The sequence below is a fragment of the Halyomorpha halys genome, unplaced genomic scaffold, assembly GCF_000696795.3.
Source record: "Halyomorpha halys isolate HHAL.00 unplaced genomic scaffold, Hhal_1.1 Scaffold68.1, whole genome shotgun sequence".
Lineage (NCBI taxonomy): Eukaryota > Metazoa > Arthropoda > Insecta > Hemiptera > Pentatomidae > Halyomorpha > Halyomorpha halys.
In genome coordinates, this window is record NW_027116161.1 from 1,876,457 (window position 1) to 1,895,955 (window position 19,499).

General features: G+C 30.1%; 1 protein-coding gene across 1 annotated transcript; it reads right to left on the reverse strand.

Annotated features, from left to right (window-relative positions):
* Positions 1-439: 439 nt before the first annotated feature.
* Positions 440-17,243, reverse strand: LOC106692707 (cuticlin-6). The gene is made up of 12 exons (XM_014438803.2): positions 17,021-17,243; positions 14,532-14,604; positions 14,373-14,456; positions 11,067-11,170; positions 7,322-7,474; positions 6,104-6,280; positions 5,889-6,032; positions 5,621-5,813; positions 3,456-3,514; positions 3,258-3,353; positions 1,371-1,485; positions 440-748 (listed from the first exon to the last, which is right to left on the reverse strand). The coding sequence occupies exons 1-12, from the start codon at positions 17,126-17,128 to the stop codon at positions 618-620; spliced, it is 1,437 nt and encodes a 478-aa protein (XP_014294289.1). The 5' UTR covers positions 17,129-17,243; the 3' UTR covers positions 440-617.
* Positions 17,244-19,499: the final 2,256 nt, after the last annotated feature.

The following is a 19,499-nucleotide window of genomic DNA, read 5'->3' on the forward strand; positions in this document are numbered from 1 at the left end:
GGAAGTTTATAATGGAAGGCGTGATATCTGGCTCGGGCTAGATTGGTTACATAGGGAACACTAAGGTCATTTATGTAGGATTTTATTTGTGACAAAGTAAGGAGCATTGAAGATTTTGGATTGTAAGGATTGAATACCAGAGGAATTGGAAGGTATTGTGGAGCTCCAAAGCTCAACTCCATATGTCCAGATTGGCCTAGCTAGATTGACTCCTTTGCTTCAAGCTCCCTGATAAAGACCTGAAACTCAGGTCGAAACATCGACATAAATAAATTATTTTTTGTTTATTTATGTTCTTTTTACTGACCGCAACCCCGACCATCTTCTCCAATTATTAATCTAAGGTCAACTGTCTACACTTCATTAGAAAAAATAATATTGAAAATAAGGTTATTAAATATTTTGTAGGTAGGCGGAAAATAAATGTGAATCAAATGGATTCAAACATAAAAAAACATTTATTGGACATGAAATATAAAATAAAACTTTTCAAGGAAAACTTGATATACTAAACGAATCTTACAGTATTTACATTACGAGTATAATATATTTATAAGATGTATATCTGTTCAGTCTTGTTTTGAGGTCGGCTTGTGTCTCCTTAGATTTGTATTTGGTCAGATCCGTCCTTTGGTATTATTATTGGACAAATACAAGCGGAGAGAAACGGTAATTGTTGACATCATTAGCAACAACATCGCAAATGAACACATGTAGAATGTAGATGTAGTTACACATACTTTCGAATCTGTGAAAAAAAATTAGTTTTAATTAACTATAAATATACTCTTACTTAAAAAGATAAAATACGTGGAAACGAGGAATATAATTCGATCTATGTCTGCAGTTCCTAAACCAATGGTCGTTTGAGCTCGTCTTAGAAATCATCCTTAATTTTTTTAAGCCGTATTCTTTTTACTAAAATAAGTATATACATCCGAAATTCGAGTGAAGATATAATAGTTCGATCAACCATCTACAGCTTCAAAAATCAGTTGAATCAATTGCACTCTTCACTGAACTATGCTTGAACATTTCAACAAAATCAAGGAAATAATTTTAAGATCTGTCATTAGACGAGATCATAATAATCCTTAAGTGCTCAGTAATCCAAAGATCCATTCAAATTAATAATGAACATTTTGTCAACTTTTTTTTAAAGGCAATCCACAGCGAAGATGATGTTAGCCTAGTTATCTACAGGTGACCAACCTATTCTAATTATGCTGGGATCAATTTTTCGTTTTGCGGGACCGCCACTTAATGAAAAAAGTCAACGCCCCCAAGTTAAATTTAGATTATCAAATATTCCTCTTTTCACTGTCGTGGGAAATCTATCGTCTAATTAAATGAAAAATAAAAACTGTAACCTGTTACTTTGGGCTGGGGTACCATCATCCAAAGGCTGTTTTTGACTGAGAAAACATTGTTCTGCTCGGAGCTGTTATTTTCAAAGCTTCTCTTATTACGGTTAGTCCATTGATGCTGAAAAAAGAAACATATATATTTAAAAAACAATTTAAGATGATTTATAATCTTAAATATGAGATGAATGATTGACAATTGCCCCGTAGTTGTTCGTTAATTCGCTCACAATCTTATGGGCTCTGCTCTACCCCTCACACGTGGGGGATAGAGTGGGCTCAGGGATCCTCAGGTCGATTGTGTAAATATTGTATATAAGAGTGTAACTGTGACTAGAGATTATATTAATTTTTTTTCATACACATAGTTTGATTATGTTCATTTTCTTTATCCTTCAATTTGTATATATTTTAAGAGCCCTTTTATTTATTTTTTTTATTTATTTATTTATTTTCATTCCTATTTTATTTTAGTATGAATGTGATCATTCACCACTATTACCTATTGCCCACAATAATGTGGCAGATTGTAATATCTATCAATTAAAAAAAATCTCTCACTGATTTAAATTGTATAGATTGTACACATTGCTGTTCAATAACTGAAAAAACAATAAATTCGTTACAGTAAAGACCCCGATTAAGATAATGTTATTCAAATCTTAAATCTCAATGGAAAATATATATTCATATATTTATTCAATCCAAAAATCCCAGCATAAGCTTCATAAATATACTTTTAAAAAAAAAGTATATATCTTGGGTTGCTGTATATGAGGCCAAAGAGAGTAAATTTCTTTTTCTATTATATAAAGAGTCACACGTAGATATAGAAATTCAAATTATTATATTTAACATATTTTTTTTACAAATATCATATAAGAGCACATATGCAAAAGAAAATAATTATATCAAATCAGTGCCTGACAAAAATTAACATATATAATGTTACTACACCATTTGCAATGCTAACTTGTTAATATAGCTGACATATATTCACACTATATGCGGTTTAAGAAAAATTTGAGACTTTTATATTTATTTTAAAAAATAAATAAATAAAATGACACTATATTTTGTCATTATGTTTTCTTTAGAAATAGGAATAGTACTATTACGATTTGTCAAAACATCATACATACATGAATATTTATGAATCGGACAAAAACCTTTGAACTCAAATAATATTACGAATCTTTTTGTTGAGTTTGCTTATGAGCTAGCGGGGCTCAGCACACCTAATTTTTATCTTTATTATTATTATTACTAGGACGAATTCTAAATATTTAAAAAAAAAGTATTTATTGTAATTTACAACTGTACAAAAAAATACAATAAGTAAATATATGGAATGTTTCAAACAATTGAAAGTCTTAGGAAGGAACCACCCAATAGTGGTACTTTAAACATTAATTTAAATTAGAAGGTCCTGTGACCATCTGCTTTTCAGACGCCTCGGAAGATTATCAGGGATTGTTAAGGATGAGAGATTAAAGACTAATGGGTTAGGATAGAGAAGAAGTTTGGAATGAAAAGACGTATATCTATTTCAGGTCAAATCTGCTAGGAAATAGATATCTAGGTCTTTGTGGATGAGTTTATTTGTGACGTAATGAGGAGCATCAAGGATTTTACATAGGATTTTGGATGGTAAGGATTGGATACGGGAAGAATTTGATGGTTTGGTAGAACCCCAGAGCTCGTATGTCCGAATTGGTCTGATTATCATAATATATAATAATGTTTTTGTTGTGAATGGGAAGTTTTGGGCGTTTTGTCAAGTAGGTGTTGTAGCAATCGGAATCTACGAGCTTACTTATACTAAATTTAAAAATAAGTAAATAAAAATTGAGAATAACTATGATAACGAAATAAAATACGATGGATACTTACGTGCAACCCATTTTCTTGACAGGGGACACAAGGTTTCTTGCATAGTTCCACATTGCAATCAAAGTTGAGCTCGTTTGAATCTGGAAACTTGAACGCCTATGAAGAAATAAATGCGAGATTAAATTTTATCCACCGTTTATATTAAATAATAATAATGATAATGATATAATAATTTAAAAATAAAAACATTTTTCTCACCCTGAAATAGGAAAAAGCTATAGCACTGTTTGTATCTGGGCTCCTTGTATATTCGAATGCTGAAAAATAAATTAAATCTGTTAATAAATTTATTCATCACACATCAGGAAATAAATCCATCAGAATCATTTATAAAAGTATGTAGGCACTGAGTTATCATTTATTAACGATTTTTTGCTAGTAGTTGATAAACGTCCACACGGTTATCAACAATTAGTAGTACTATAATTATTTACTTGAAACTATTTAATTAATTATATACATAATTAAATGAAGCTATGTCAAATTCCACATTAAATTTGAACCTATCTATAGAATCTTAAAAAAATATATATCAGTGGAATTTTAAAATAAATAGCAAACGTTATTCATATAATTTGAAAGGTCTTAGGTTCGGAAGTAAAGGAACCATCCCTGTTGCAACAAATAATTTTTTGAAAGTTGAGAGGAACCAGTTTCAAAGTATTGCGGAAACCAGTATCCTGATTTCAATGAGAATCTTACATCATCATTTATATCAGACTTTATGAGTGTTGTCAACTCTATGAGTCTAAGAAGGAAAAAATAAACAATAAAAAGTATTTGACTACTTAATTAATTCTCTCTGATCCCTTTTAATATTTTCTATTGGACACACACAGTTGAGCTTGTGTGCGCAGTGTGCGGCTTACACAAGTTTTTCGAGTTCCTTCTATATTCTACGAAAATTGAAAATTGACTTCTCGCCTTTTTTTTTTTTTAAGACATACTTACCAGTCTTATGAGAACACTCCATCCATATAGCTGAGTTAAGACAAGAAATCAGCCGTAAGTTTAACCAACTATAGAGACTACCTAAATGACCTTCTTATGTGTGTGACAACATAAATCTAAACGCAAATTAAACGTTTTGTACCTAGAAACTGAAAATGTGTGGGAAAATCAAAAGACCTGAAAATTCTTCTAGACTGTTGAAGTACAGAAATGATCAACTTAGATTCCAGAAATTGAACTTTTTTTAAAAGAAGATTTAGCAATCATTACAGGCTACTAAGCAAGATCTTATATTTATAGTTATATTAGATTTGTAAGTTATAAATCTCAGACCCGCCTTGACTAAAAATGTAGGAGATACTAAAACTTTCGAACTTCAAACTTATCCAATCCCTTCAATTCAAAACTCTGAAAACCATAGATAACCCTCTGAGAACTCTCTACGTTATGACCAAAACATACTCGAAGCCCAGCACTTTATACCTTCTGAATTTTTAAAGTTTTATCAGCCCCTTTCCAATCATTCAAATACCCTTATCCAGTACCCTGTGGTATATTTCAATTACTTATTACCCTTAAAAGCTATATATATAATAATAATATTTTTTATTTATTCTGGGATTGATCCCCTTATAATAATATACAGGCGTTAAAATTAGGCTTTAAAGCCTTAGATTACAAAATAAAAATGAAATTATAAAACGTCATAAACTATAATAAAACAGTGAATGCGAAAAGATAAAAATGAACCTCAATAATTAACAAAGTATATAAAATAAAACAAAATAATATGTCATATCATAAAACATAAGATGACTAACTTCTGATAATAAATAAAAGGAGAAAAAAGAATGATAAAAAATCAAATACAATTAAACTAAAAGTAATAAATGGAAAGGTACAATTTCTGCTAATATACATATTTACAAGTATAAAACAAAAAACTGAAGCATCAAATGCAGAAAATGTATAAACCTTGTCAATTGTTATTCTTCCGGAATTGGGTGGACAGAAGGTGGTCGAAGATACGGGATTTGAAGTTTGAAAGGGTATTAGAACTACGAATGCAGGAGGGATAATCAAAGTGGGGAGAATTAAGGAAGTAACCAGCAGCCTACGGGTAGATGACGAATAATAATTATAATTATAATATAAGAATAATAATAAATAATTAATATGTTTTTTCTTACTAATTAAACTAGGTATGTTCATTTTATAAATAAATCCATTATTCCATTAATGGAAACAATTCGTTTAGCCGTAGATAACCTGAATTGACTTTTATGGATATTTCTTTTAAAGTTACTTTTATTTCAGAGGTTCATAAAGTTATGTATGCGAATCCTTCACCATGCTACAGTGAAGGAACACTACACGGAAACACCAACTTGGTTATTGACGAATGATCTTACCGGACATTAACTTAGGTCTGAGAGGACACCCAGCATCGTCAGACAACTGTAATTCTTGTCCTCCTCCGTTGGCCATACACCGGCCAACCCTGATCTGGTGATCTGGATCGCCTTCTACCTTCACAACCAGAGTCATCATGTCACCAATATTGGCAGGTTTAGGTTCTGCGTTCGCAAAAGGCCCACGTCCGGTCTGTAACAACGTGATTATAACCTTAATCTAGCTGTTTCCATCAATAAAGTAATGCGTGATAGGAAAGAAACATACCTGTATTTCCAATCTAGCTGTAGCTGTGTCTCCACTAAAGGTAACTAGTTCTGTGCTCGGAGTTACCACACTCAACCCCGAAGTCACTGACTGCCTAATACTCCCTTCCCATAGGCACCTCACGCTTCTTACACTGTCCCAGATCTGTTGACGTTAAAAATTTCAAAGATTGGACAGTAATTATCACAGGAGTATTTAAAGTTCAACTCTCTTACCTCTAATATTCCAGGTTCGTTTTGGATTACCAGAACGTTCTCTAAGTAAGCTTGACCTCCTTTATCGAATTCGTTGACAAATTGTGTGCCACATGAATTGAGCTGAACAGTGAAACGGTACCTCGATGATTGGGAATCGGTAACGACGTAGCGGCATTCAGGTGAAGTATAGTGATCCTGGGAAATAACATTGACACAAATAAATGGATCAGATACTTCAAAAATTGGGACATTCTTTCTACTTATGATATAGCGCATTCCAATAGTTTCAGTGATCTAATTTCATTTGAAGTTCATATGTCCTTCAAATTTTAGTATATAGCCTAGCTTTGCATTGCTTTGCCGTGTTCGAACCTCAATTCAAGCATCATTCACATTAAGATCAAGGTTAGAACAGATATAAATACCAATACAGTTACACATGGATTTCTCAACGTTACAAATTAATGAAATTGGAGAGTAATTAGAAAACTATTTGATGAAAATCACAGAACTGATCCATATTTTAATTACTTTTATGTTAAAATAGAAAAAAAATTAGTGATTTTTTAAATTTATTTATTTAATGCGATTTACAACTGTACAAGTAATAATTAGAATAAGTAAATCTGTGGAATGTATCATTTACACTTGAAAATCTTGGGAAGGAACTTCAAGCATTAATTTAAATTAGAAGGTCCCATGGCCATCTTCTTTTCAGACGCCTCGGAGGGTTATCAGGGATTGTTAAGGATGAAAGATTAAGAACTAATGGGTTAGGATGGGTAAGGAGTTTGGAATGAAAAGACGCATATCTTTTTCGGGTCAAATCTACAACGAATGGGATGTTAAGGTCTTTGTGGATGAGTTTATTTGTGACGTAATAAGGAGCATCAAGGATTTTACAGATGATTTTGGATTGTAAGGATTGGATACGGGAAGAATTTGATGGTTTGGTAGAACCCCAAGGCTCAATTCCGTATGTCTGAATTGGTCTGATTATCATAATATATACTAATGTTTTTGTTGTGAATGGGAAGTTTTGGGCGTTTGTCAAGAAGGTGTTGTATCAATCGGGATCTACGAGCAGTTTCTTGTCGTTTCAGTCTTGTGTGTGGACTCCAACTAAGTCCCTTGTCAAGATGAAGTCCTAAGTATCGAATCTGTTCAACAGGCATTAGTGGTAAGTGGAGCGATTCTTGTTGGTGTAAGCGACCGAAAAGAGTACTTTTAGCAAACCTTAGAATAGATGATGCCATTGAAAGTGGAAGAGAACTCGATGTCCACAGTCATCTTGTCTTTCTGGCAGAGAACGTTGAGGGACGTCACTTGCGGTGGATAAACCTCGTTATTCGAAACTGGTTCCGATGTTGATGATACTACCTGGGCCACCTATAAAACTCATTATATATATCTAATAAAACAATATACCTTACCTCTAAAAATTCATTAAGACTAGACAACAATTGAAGAATTGTGATTTAATGAATGGAATTTTTTTTTATGATCTTACTGAAAAACTTCTTCAATGTCGCTGATTGCACTATGTTTATTTTATGTTGATTTTTAAAATAAATAAATTTCATCGATATTCAAACATTAAACATGCAAGTTTTTCTGGGTACCAAGAGGTACAGAGAATCTAACAGAATAATATTAATTAGTATAGGCGTGATTATATTTAATTGATTATAATATAATTTTCTGAATATTTATAAAATATTACAAATTACTACTAAAAAATTTCCAATTCCTTTAATTCAAGAAATCACATTTTTTCACTTACTTGAAAAATACTATCTTTTAAATAATAGTTGTAAATTACCATTTGAAAATATAAATAAAATACAATCGGTTAAACCCTAGTTCCATACAATCGTATACTCAATGACATTTGCTATCATACCGTCAGGATTTGCTTGATAGATTGGAAGTATTATTATCTGCATATATGCTTAATCTAAATGCCTTTGTAGTGAGCTATTGCAAGTTATAACCTCATTATAAATGCTTATATATGTTTTGTTTTTTGTAAATTATCATCAGTTTTTATCAATCATTCAATAAGTTAAACTGTTGATGAGATTATGTCCAATAAGAGAGTGTAGACAAGCACACTCATGTCATATCAAGTGCATGTCAGATATCAATTATACTGAAATCGCATTCCATGAACAATGGATTACAATTTACAATGAAACAAGTATTATAGATGTATTTTTCAAGCCTGTATATCCTGTCATCATCTGTTTTAAAGTAATTACACATTTTTTATTGTAATAAAAAATTGTATTCAAGTTTTTAATTTAGTAGTAAATGGAATTATTATTTAATGTTAGTATTAATCAATTTAAATTAAAGAACAGAGAACCACTTATAAGGGGTTATAACCCCGTATTCAATATAACAGAATAAATTTGTTCACAATCCCCTTTTTGGACATATTTTTTTGTGGATTTGTTTTGACCCTTTTTTTAGTACAATAATTTATAGGAAGGATGGTACTGAAACGTTTTAATGTATTTTTTAATAACGAAATAATGTATTGAAATAAAAATTTGTAAAAAAAGTTTTAATTAATAAGCTAATGATGAACAGAGAAATAGATGAGGGCCCGTTCGTAGCTCTGGTGGTTAAGGGGCAACCTTAGCAACGTGTTCTTGACAACTTGAAAACTGCGGCGCCGGTTCGAATCCACCCTGGGTAGACTTTTTTTCATTTGAATGACTTGAATCCTCATCATGGTTAGAATAGGTTGGTCACCTCTTACACTCCCCCTCACCATATGTCAGAAATGACCAGGAAGGGGGCTTTAAAAAAAAATATATAAATAAAGATAAGTGGATGAGTAGATGATACCGTGGATTATAACTTGTCATCTATTCATAAGAATCTTTTTAACTTAGAAATTGGCCGCAGACACGCGCCACTCACTGTACTTGCCTATGATCTTCACCAAGTCCGTACTTTTTTAAAGTTTTATTTATTCTTTTTTACACCCCTTCTTCTTCCCTATTATTTTGTTATTACTTCTTCCTTACACACGTTATTAAGTTATGTTCACCACATCCTATTATTGTCATATTTCCTAATTAATAACTTTATATTTTATTCAAGTATTTTATTGACATATTTTATTAGTTATATATATTTTCTTTCTCATTTTTTTCCCATGACTTTAATTTTAAATAATTGTAATTAAATTGAAATATTCATATTTCCTTATACCTTCTGGATTATATAACTTTATATTTTATTTATTTTTATCCTGTTATTGTACTTACATATTTAATTACTTAAATATACGTTTTATTTCCCACTTTTTTCAGGACTTTATTTTAAATAATTTTTATTTTGTACACATATTTACTGACTAGATTTTCTTGTATTTTATTATTTGTTCTTTCCTCTTAACCAATTTCAATATTATTTTTCTCATACAGCCTTCATCTTCTTATAATACTTAGATTACGCATGTCTTTCACAACTGTTTACGTATCTATAATGTTAGTTATTTTTTTTATTTTCTAATCGTTCTGTAATTCCTCTTATTATTTGTTTTTTATTTTTTATTTTTAGCTCTCATGATCTGATTGCTTTTACTTATTTGTGTTCTGCACTTACAGCACTCCCAAACATCTTCTCTTCATATATTAATAATTTAAATATAGAATTAGTGTTTCTCTGTCGCTTATCAGAATGGGTTAATATTATAAAGCAATTACATACGTCAGAGACCCATCTTAAGCTCACCTTTCATACGGCTGTACGCTAAAGCAACACCGAGTTTCATAAAATCCCAACTCCCAAATTAAAATCTGGTTCATCAGACGAACTTCAACTCCATTCAATACTGAGAATGTTAGACAAAGAACCCATTTTTCCTATCACCAAAGAACCAATATTTTACTAATATATCGAAAACCTTTACTACTTATTGTAGTAAGAATTGATCACAAAAAAAATATATATTTATTTTTCCAACAATTTATATAACTTAATTTTAAAAAAATAATCAAAAATATTCACCATATATTATTATTGTTGTTTTCAATTTTTTTTTCTATTTATTTCTTTTGTTAAACTTTACTTATATTTTGCCTCTATATCAATTATTATGGTTACATATATTTTCTTTATCTCGATTTTCTGTTTCTTTCCATATTTCAATTTTTATATTATTAATAACTAATATATTCATACTGCATTGCATTATAAAACTTCATTTTTATTTTATTTCCTTAATTATGTTATTTTACCTACTTATTCAATTACCTATGTATACATTTTATTTTCCACTTCTTTCATCACTTTATTTTATTAATTCCATTCTGTAAAATTATTCTGTTTATATTTTCCAAATTCATTGATTGTTGTTATCTTGTTCTTTTCTTAGCCCTGATGAAGGCTAGAAACTCTAGCCGAAACGTAGGCACGATTTAATAAGTTACATCAACTTATTTGTGTTTTATTTTTACCGCACCCACAACCATATTCTCCTCGTATAATTCATTCACGGTCAACTATCTCTCATAATAAAGAAAATAATCGTATTGTTTTGTCTTTGGTGATAGTTTATAACTTCATCATCCATATTTTAACTACATATAACTTTATGTACCGAAATTTTGGAATATATTTCCTTTAATGTTGTAGTATTACACATTAATCCAAATAAATTATCTGTTATAACAACATACAGATTTAAAAGTTTGATTTTTCATAAAATATAAATTTAGATGTAATTTATTCCAACTTTCGACAATCCTCTAACTCAAAAGAATATGTCATATATTTTATTTTATATTTTATAAATAATTAGTGTGTTATTCTTTATTAGTGAAATTTTAAACGCAGTTCTGAAAGGGTTATAATAAAAGAAATATTATTATTAGTGAAATGAATAAAACAATTTAAGTGTAAGATATATTTTACTGAATTAACCTTCGATTTAAAAAAAAAAATATTGGATATCCAGACTAACCTCTGGAGTGGGTGATGTTGTTTCCGTTTGGATGAAACCGAATGGACGAGGTTCCAGAGTTCCTGATTCATACTCAGCATTTGCTGATTCCATTTCATTTCTCACTGAAAATTTTCAAGGTTTAAGGTCAATTATGAATCAAAGGTTCAAAGCCAGGATTTTTATGTAGTACAAACCCGCAAAATATGCCATTTAATTAGCAATGACATAAAATATCCAGTAAAAAGAAGCATATAACATGGGTGCTAAAAAATCTCAAAATATGCAATAAAACAGCTGAGACATTCAAATACTAAATTACCCCTTTAGATTAAATATGCTCATTCCTATAAAAAATATAATATTATCAAGCCAACATACAATTGGTGAAACTGCATACTTAACAATCACTATCTTTTAGAAGCAGTTTACCTAATAAGTGATTACGTTACCACACTGGAAAATATCACTTCAGTTTTATAGTTAAGAATCATCTATCCGTAAACTTATATTAATTATCTACGCTTAGAAGTTTAATTACTATTTACATATCTGCAAACGAACAGATTATAAATAACTAAAAACTTAATTTACCTTATTTGTGACTAGACTTATTTACACAATATTTATTGGTGTCGATACCGTAGTGAGTTACCTAATGATAATAGGGCAACCATGGAGCTGTGGAAACTAACCTTATAATGAGGTTTGACCAATGCCTAATTCGTGCGTAATCTCAAAAAAGTTCATCTTTGGGCTTTAGAACACAAGGGTTTACTTACGTTCCACATGAATATATTTTGGTATTGGTGTACGCTTCGGAATCTTCAAAATTCCAATTTGTTTTGTGTCGATCCGCCGACTTTGCTGTCAGAATCTTAAAACCTCTCTCTTTTTTTAATATCTTTAATTAAAATTTCATTAAGAATTTTTTTTATTTTTTTTATTTATTGATATTTACAACTGTATAAAAAATACAACAAGTAAATTTGATCATAATGACATAATGATAATGATATGATACAGCATGTAGAGATACTACCCAGTAGTAGAACTCTAAAAACATTTTACAATATAAGGTCACGAGGCCATCTTCTTTTCAGGCCCCTCGGAGGATTGCCAGGAATGGAAGAGGAAGCAAGGTTAGAAACTAGTGGGTTTGGGTGGTTAGGGAGTTTATCATTAAGAATTTAAATTAGGATTTGTCACTTATCCATGAAAGTCCCTTTCTTTTGATATCTCATTCGTCAAAATCCATCGCTTCTGATAGCCTAACGCACCTACAAGAAGTTTTTGAATTGGGGAAGAAATTGTTACGGAGAAATAAAAATTAAATGGTTGAGCGTGATTCTAACCAAATCACCTCCTTGCAAAACTGTTGGTCTAGTACTTCCTTACAAAGTACTAAACCCCTGACCCTTCATGGGTTGTAGTGGTACAGGTTTAATTACTTAATTTTAAAAATTAAATTAAAATTATTTAAAATGTTGCTGTATTGCTTCCTCACTAGTGAAGGTGATGTGAAACCAGTTTAGTTGCATTTTACGTAGATAATTTTGTAATAATTTTGATTCCGTGTATACAGTATAATCCGCGTTTAGGTAAAACGATACCTATGATACAAATATTTAAAAACTAAAACTTTAAATTAATAAGGGAGAACTATCAAAGATAGCTTTTTAAAAACTACTCGACCACTCGAACAAAACACATATAACACAAATTAATTAGCCAGTGACATATTTATATCTAATTTTCGATCGCTTAATATATTTTAAAGTATGGAATATTATATGATTTGATGTAATTATAAAATGATCCTTCTACATCATCAATCAATTTATATTGTTATAAATATTATCGTGTCGGATCAAGGTTGCTGAGGACAATTGAATAATTCATATTTGAAATATTATTAATATTTTTGTAAAAAACATTTATCTTTTTTTTTAAAGTTTCTTCGACCTGGTACGCGAATTATGTCTTGAAATTGGTTGAGTTTAGTTGACAAAAAACTAAGATGGAAATGTTTATTAAGATAGTTGCTTAGCATTATACTAATATTGATAGTTTCATACACTCCCTATCCCCATCTTTATCAATCCTATTCCTCGATCAAAGATTTCAACTATAAAGAAAACGGTGCACTTACTACATTTTAAATAACTTGTTAAGAAAGAGACCAACAGTCTGAAATTTAAACAACTGCGTTGTTTAAAGAGGAATAGAAAGGAAGATGGAAAGCCAGGAAATCCAAAAAAAAGAAGTCCTTATTCTAAGAAATGAAGGTAGCGTCATTTCCTCAATTCGTTACGTTAGTCAAAAACGAACTAATGATTTTAATATGTAATTTTAAATCTGATATTGCATTTTAATATTTATTGTAACTGCTCGCCGATTTCGACTATTACAACATTTACTAGACAAACGGTCTAAATTGCCAATCCATTACAAAAGACTGATCTACATGACTATTATAAGGCCTATCTGGACATAGGGAGTTGAGCTTTGGGGCTCCACTAAACCATCAAATTCCTCTCGTACCAATCCTTACAATCCAAAATCCTTCGTAATATCCTCAACGCTCCTTACTTTGTCACAAATAAAATCATCTATAAAGACCTTAGTGTTCCAAATGTAACCAATCTAGCCCGAACCAGATGTCAATCCTTCCATTATAAACTCCCTAACCAACACAATCCTCTAGTTTCTAACCTTACTACTTCTTCATTACCTAATAATCCTCCTAGGCGTCTGAAAAGAAGATGGCCTCGGGATCTTCTCCTCTAGAAATGTTATTGGAGTTCTATTAATGGGTAGATTCTCCACATGTTTGTATCATGTCACTATCTCACCTACAGCAAATTTACTTGTTGTATATATGTTATACAGTTGTAAATAACAATAAATAAATTATTAAAAAAAAAAAAAATATTTATTGTTCTTATTTAAAATTATTCAAATATGCATTTCTCGTTAAATATGCATAATTAGATTAAATAAATCAAACGTGAAACCCTCCACTTCCGCCCTCCATGGTAGCCTGACTTTTATACAACAGACAATTCAAACAGACAATTATAGCGAGTGGGTTGGTCGTTGTACGAAATGTCACATTTTCACAAGAGATCATAACACAAAAAAGGCAATCCTTCCCCGCCGGACCCGCCCAGCTAAGACCCCCGGGGAGCGACTATCACTATTGAAATATTAGCTTGAAACGGGAAGAGAAGGTTTTAAGATAGATTAATCGAGCAATATTTAAAAAGCGCCTGAAATTGAAAAACGGCATGACTATTATGTTAGCAAATTCCATGTGATAATTACCTTTCCTCTGACCGAAATTATATCTCTTCTGTAACCAAGAAATGATGTTTTGTACTGATTTATCAGTTTCCGGATCAGTATCACCTACAAAAACAAAAAATTTAAAAAACATTCTATGGAAAATATTACTTAGGAAAATTTATGATAATTGATAACTACCTGGTTCCATTCTGAAGAATAGAGCGGAGTCCTCCATTGTGAAGTTTTCTTGGCTCTTTGCGAAAGCTAATAACTGAATGGACAAAAATATTACCTCATTGGCATTTTTAAATTAATTATTGATTTAAAAAATGAAAAAAAAAATGAAAGAAGGATGGTCGCAATTTGATACTTGGAACCCTAGTATGCTATACTTTAAAATTAATTATGGGACGTAAAGAAGGAGATATACAGTGGATATAATCGTCAATTCAGCTGGAAAAAAATCACTAATAAATTAGGTTAAATTAGGGGTTTTCAACCCTGTGCGCCTTATCAGTTTTAGTAAAATATTTTATAAATATATTTTTTAAATACCAACATAATTGGAAATGAAAGCAAAATATTTAAAAAATAGTGATTTATTTTATTTCCTATCAATTATTATTGCTGTTTTATATGGTCTGCGGAAGATTGACGAGTTCTCAATAAAATATTGTAAAATTTTTATGTTAGCATCTATTAATTACAGTTTATATTGCAGCATTTTATTTTTTTTTTAATTAAAAAAATTGAATGACAGTGTTGGTATTCAGTAACAATATTGTAAGTTTAGCGCACCTGCTCAGCCTCCACTGGCCCATTACCAGTGATGCGGCGAGAGGGATGCGCTGGGATCTCTTGAGCTCTGCTCTACCCCCCACACGTGGGGGACAGAGTGGGCTCACGGATCCTCAGGTCGATTGTGTAAATATTGTATATATTATTTTATCATTATGTTATTTTATTTATTTATTTTTCATACAGATAGTTGATTATGTTCATCTTGCCTATTCTTTTGTTTGTATATATTTTAAGAAAGTTTTTTTTTTTTTATTTTATTATTATTATTTTGTTTTTGTTTTTTTATTTATTTATTTTTTTATTATTATTTTTTTAATTTAGTATGTATGAGATCATTCATCACTATTACCTATTGCCCACAACTGTGTGGCAGATTGTAATATCTATCAATAAATAAAAAAATTTAGTAATAAAAAAAAAAATATTGTAAGTGCTTGAAATGAGAAGGTCCGATTAGACCATAAGTATATTAAGTCCGCGTAGGCTACTTGCCGCGTACTTTGTAGGGGAACCACAATAAAAAATCCGTATTTTTCAAACATGGAAGAAAAAACTGTTCAAAATAAAAATAAAACTTTCCCTTCATAGACTATTTTTCCATATAACAACTTTTAAAGGCATTTAAATTGTACATCTATCTTTTGATGAAATATCCATTTTTCCGTTTACTACTCACGAAATAATTTTTAGAAAGGATACAAAAAAAAAATTTGTTATTAATGAATTTTTATTAATCAACTCGCTTTGATTTTATACAAGGTCATAAATCAAATGATCATTATGAGATTTAATGACGTTTACTTTCTACAACTGTCTTAAGTCGGAAACTATCATGGCTCAATTTGTACATATGTAAACACGGCTTGTATTGTAATTCTATACCAGATATATAAGCGGCACTAGAGATATTTAATTTCTATTCTATCATGTCGTTGTTAGCTCGTAATTTCTTACGAATGTTTTTAAACTGCTAGAAAAATATAGCAAGTTTACACTTACGTAGACGTTGATACGTGAGGGAATCGATGTAACAAGATCTAGCAAGGAAGAATTCAGGATAAACGTAATCCATAATGAACAATAATTCGAATTATTTCATAACGAAAAATGGTTGATTATAGAAAACAACAAAAATTGGGAATACTTTGGCATATTACATCTTGGTTAGGCCACACATAAACCTGAGGACTTAATAGCTGAGCACGTTGGGGAGATTGTCCTAGTGGGTTCGATTCCCACCTGGGTCAGCCAATATTTATTTATCAGTGGCCCTGAAAAATGAATCTTGGCATCACCACTCTGGGTCTGTATTGATCCTCAATGGATGACTAGAGCCATAAAAAAAAAAAAATAAAATAAATAAATAAAAAAAATAAAATGCGAATTTTAGAAATTGAATGTTAATGTTAATTATTTTATCATTATGTTATTTTATTTATTTATTTTTCATACAGATAGTTTGATTATGTTCATCTTGTTTATTATTTTGTTTGTACATATTTTTTTTTTTTTTAAATTTATTATGTACGAGATCATTCATCACTATTACCTATTGCCCACAACTGTGTGGCAGATTGTAATATCTATCAATAAATAAATCTATCAATAAAAATGTTAATGTCAATAGCTACTCTTCAATTGTGTTAAAATTAAAGCTACAACACCAAATAAATTGTCCAAATCTTATTACATGAAATGTAGGTATATAGTATAACTTTATATAATAATAAAATTATCAATGTAATAATCCTTAATTAATTTTATTCAAATATAAATTATTACTCGTGCATCCACATCTGGTAATGTTTCATCCCAATAACCCTGCAATTACCTCTTCCTAATATTTTCTATTCCTAAGATTATAAATTTAGTGATTATTTACTCACGTAAAATAGTACGAAAATTCTTTTCATCTTCTTTTTTTTTTCTTTCTTGAGTAACTTTAGATCTGGAAAGTAAATCAAACAACTTTTATAGATTTGGCAAAAAATCATAAAAGTTCAAAGAATGAAATAAAAGAAAAGTTGATAAAATTTTATTGAAATCAAATCAAGATCCCTATTTCGTTCTTCTTTTTCAAAAAGACAAAATCTACGTTAAACTTGAATAAAACATCATATAAAAAATGTAGTTAAATAAGTTAAAAATAACTCCAGATCCAGTTTATAAAATTATATTCTTAGCTACTGCAAATTTTAATTTATTCGAATGTGAACAATAATTTTTCAGTAGGTGGAAGTTGCTGATGACGTAAATGCCATTTTACCTGCAATTAAATAATCATTTTAAGTCCAATGTTAAGGTTGAGGAATATCTGTATGAATGATAAGAGCTTACCCGAAGTTAGGAAGTTCCTGCCTAAATAAGCAGCTTACTCCACTACCTGGCCCTGTTTCATAATAAAGTACAAGGTAGAAGTATTAGTGTTGTAGTTAGAATTTGGAACTATTTTGTTGAATTTTAATTTTAAACTATAATGCCAATACGAAATAAAAATCCAGTACTTAGGAGTTTTTATACTTGAATTTATGAATTATTAGGCTTCATTATGAAACAGAGCATTGTTTCATACGAAAAGTAACCATATAAAGCATATTTAAATTGCAATCTTAATGTTTAGTTGTAATAAATTGACTCACCTGTATTTTTTCCGCCAGGGAACCTGATTTTATTACCTTGATATTATAGTAGAGCCGTGAAGAAAAAAGGGCAGTTATTTTACCCCAATTTCTTATTACTTTAATGAAAACTATGTATTATCACAAGCCTAAATTGAGTCTGCCAAGTATTGTGGGAAACAAAAATGGTGGCTGTTTCAAAACGTTAAAAAAAATTAATTTTTCATTCGGAGCTCTATATCGTTAAAATTACCAACAACACTAGAAAACCGAATAAAGTACAGTAAATTTACGAAAATATTAAACCTAATTGAGCTATTTACGTACAATAGTATTAGAGATATAGCTTTTTAAAAAGCAACATTTCAGAAAAAAATGTACTGAAAGATCAGTTGTGAGTGAATTTATATTGAGAAATCAGTATCTCAAAAACCGTTCGACGTACAGATATTTATTAGCACTCAAATTAAAGCTAGTTTAATGGTCTATAAATAAGTTTATGACCTTTATCTTCGTAGGAAAAGTAGTTTTCATTTTATTTGCTAAAGTAAATCGATTTCTAGTTGTTCGGACAACAAGTTTGATTTATGAAAAAATATATCTCAGTAGAAAAATATATCGGCGTACAGATGTCTGTCAGCTCTCAATTTAAAGCCTGTTAAATTTACTATAAATTTTTTAATGACGTTTATCTTTGTAGGAGTAGTAGTTTTTATGATAATTGACAAAATGTTAATTTCTAGTTGTTCAGATAAAATGTTTGATTTTTTAAAAAAAAATATCTCATGAACCATAAGAGGTACTAATGTCTGCCAGCACTCACAATGAAGGTAATTTAACTCATTATAAATTAGTCAATGGCACGTATCTTTGTATGGGTAGTACTTTAAACGACATTCGCATATGAAGATAAATTAAGCACATGAAAATTTGTCCGAACAATAAATCAATTTATTTTAGCAAATATCGTGAAATCTACTACTCTTACGAAGATAAAGGTCATAAACTTATTTATAGACCATTAAGCTAGATTTAATTTGAGTGCTAATAAATATCTATACGTCGAATGGTTTTTGAGATACAGATTTCTCAATATAAATTCACTCACTACTGATCTTTCAGTACATTTTTTTCTGAAATGTTGCTTTTTAAAAAGCTATATCTCGAATACTATTGAACATAAATAGCTCTATTAGGGCTCATATTTTAGAAAATTAACTTTACTTTTTATGATGTTTGCTTAGGTTTTCTAGTGGTGTTGGTAGTTTTAATGACCTAGATCTCCGAATAAAAACTTAATTTTTTATGGTGTTTTGAAACAGCTGCCCCCTACCAATATTTGGCAGATTCATCTATTATGACTAGTAATTATAAGTTTTCATTAAAGTAATCAAAAATTAGGGTAAGATAAGTGCCTTTTTTCTCCTCTTAGGCTCTTAAAATAAAATAATATAATGCTGTTGATTTTGGATTAGTTCTGTTTTTAGTTTTATAAATAGCTCTAGACATTTGTGTACATTATAGCGCGTCAATAAAAGTACCAAGTCGTGCTAAAAAAATCAAAATTTCTAATTTGTCCATAATAGATTTTAAAAAGTGTCTGATATTTTATAAATCTGTACTGCTACAACCCATGAAGAATTAGGGGTACAGTACTTAGTAAGTTACTGTTACCAACGATTGTACAAGGAGGTAACTTGGTGAAAATCACGCTCGACCGCCAGATTTTTACGCAATTAAGGGTACC

What these genes read in the sequence shown, in the direction of transcription:
- LOC106692707 (XM_014438803.2), bottom strand. Translation starts at nt 17,128, where the DNA reads ATGATTTTTTGCCAAATCTATAAAAGTTGTTTGATTTACTTTCCAGAT. An exon ending in TAATTTCGGTCAGAGGAAAG is followed by an intron (nt 11,171 to 14,372) that starts GTAATTATCACA and finishes GAAAATTTTCAG; the next exon opens with TGAGAAATGAAATGGAATCA. An exon ending in ACCCCAGCCCAAAGTAACAG is followed by an intron (nt 749 to 1,370) that starts GTTACAGTTTTT and finishes TTTTTTTCACAG; the next exon opens with ATTCGAAAGTATGTGTAACT.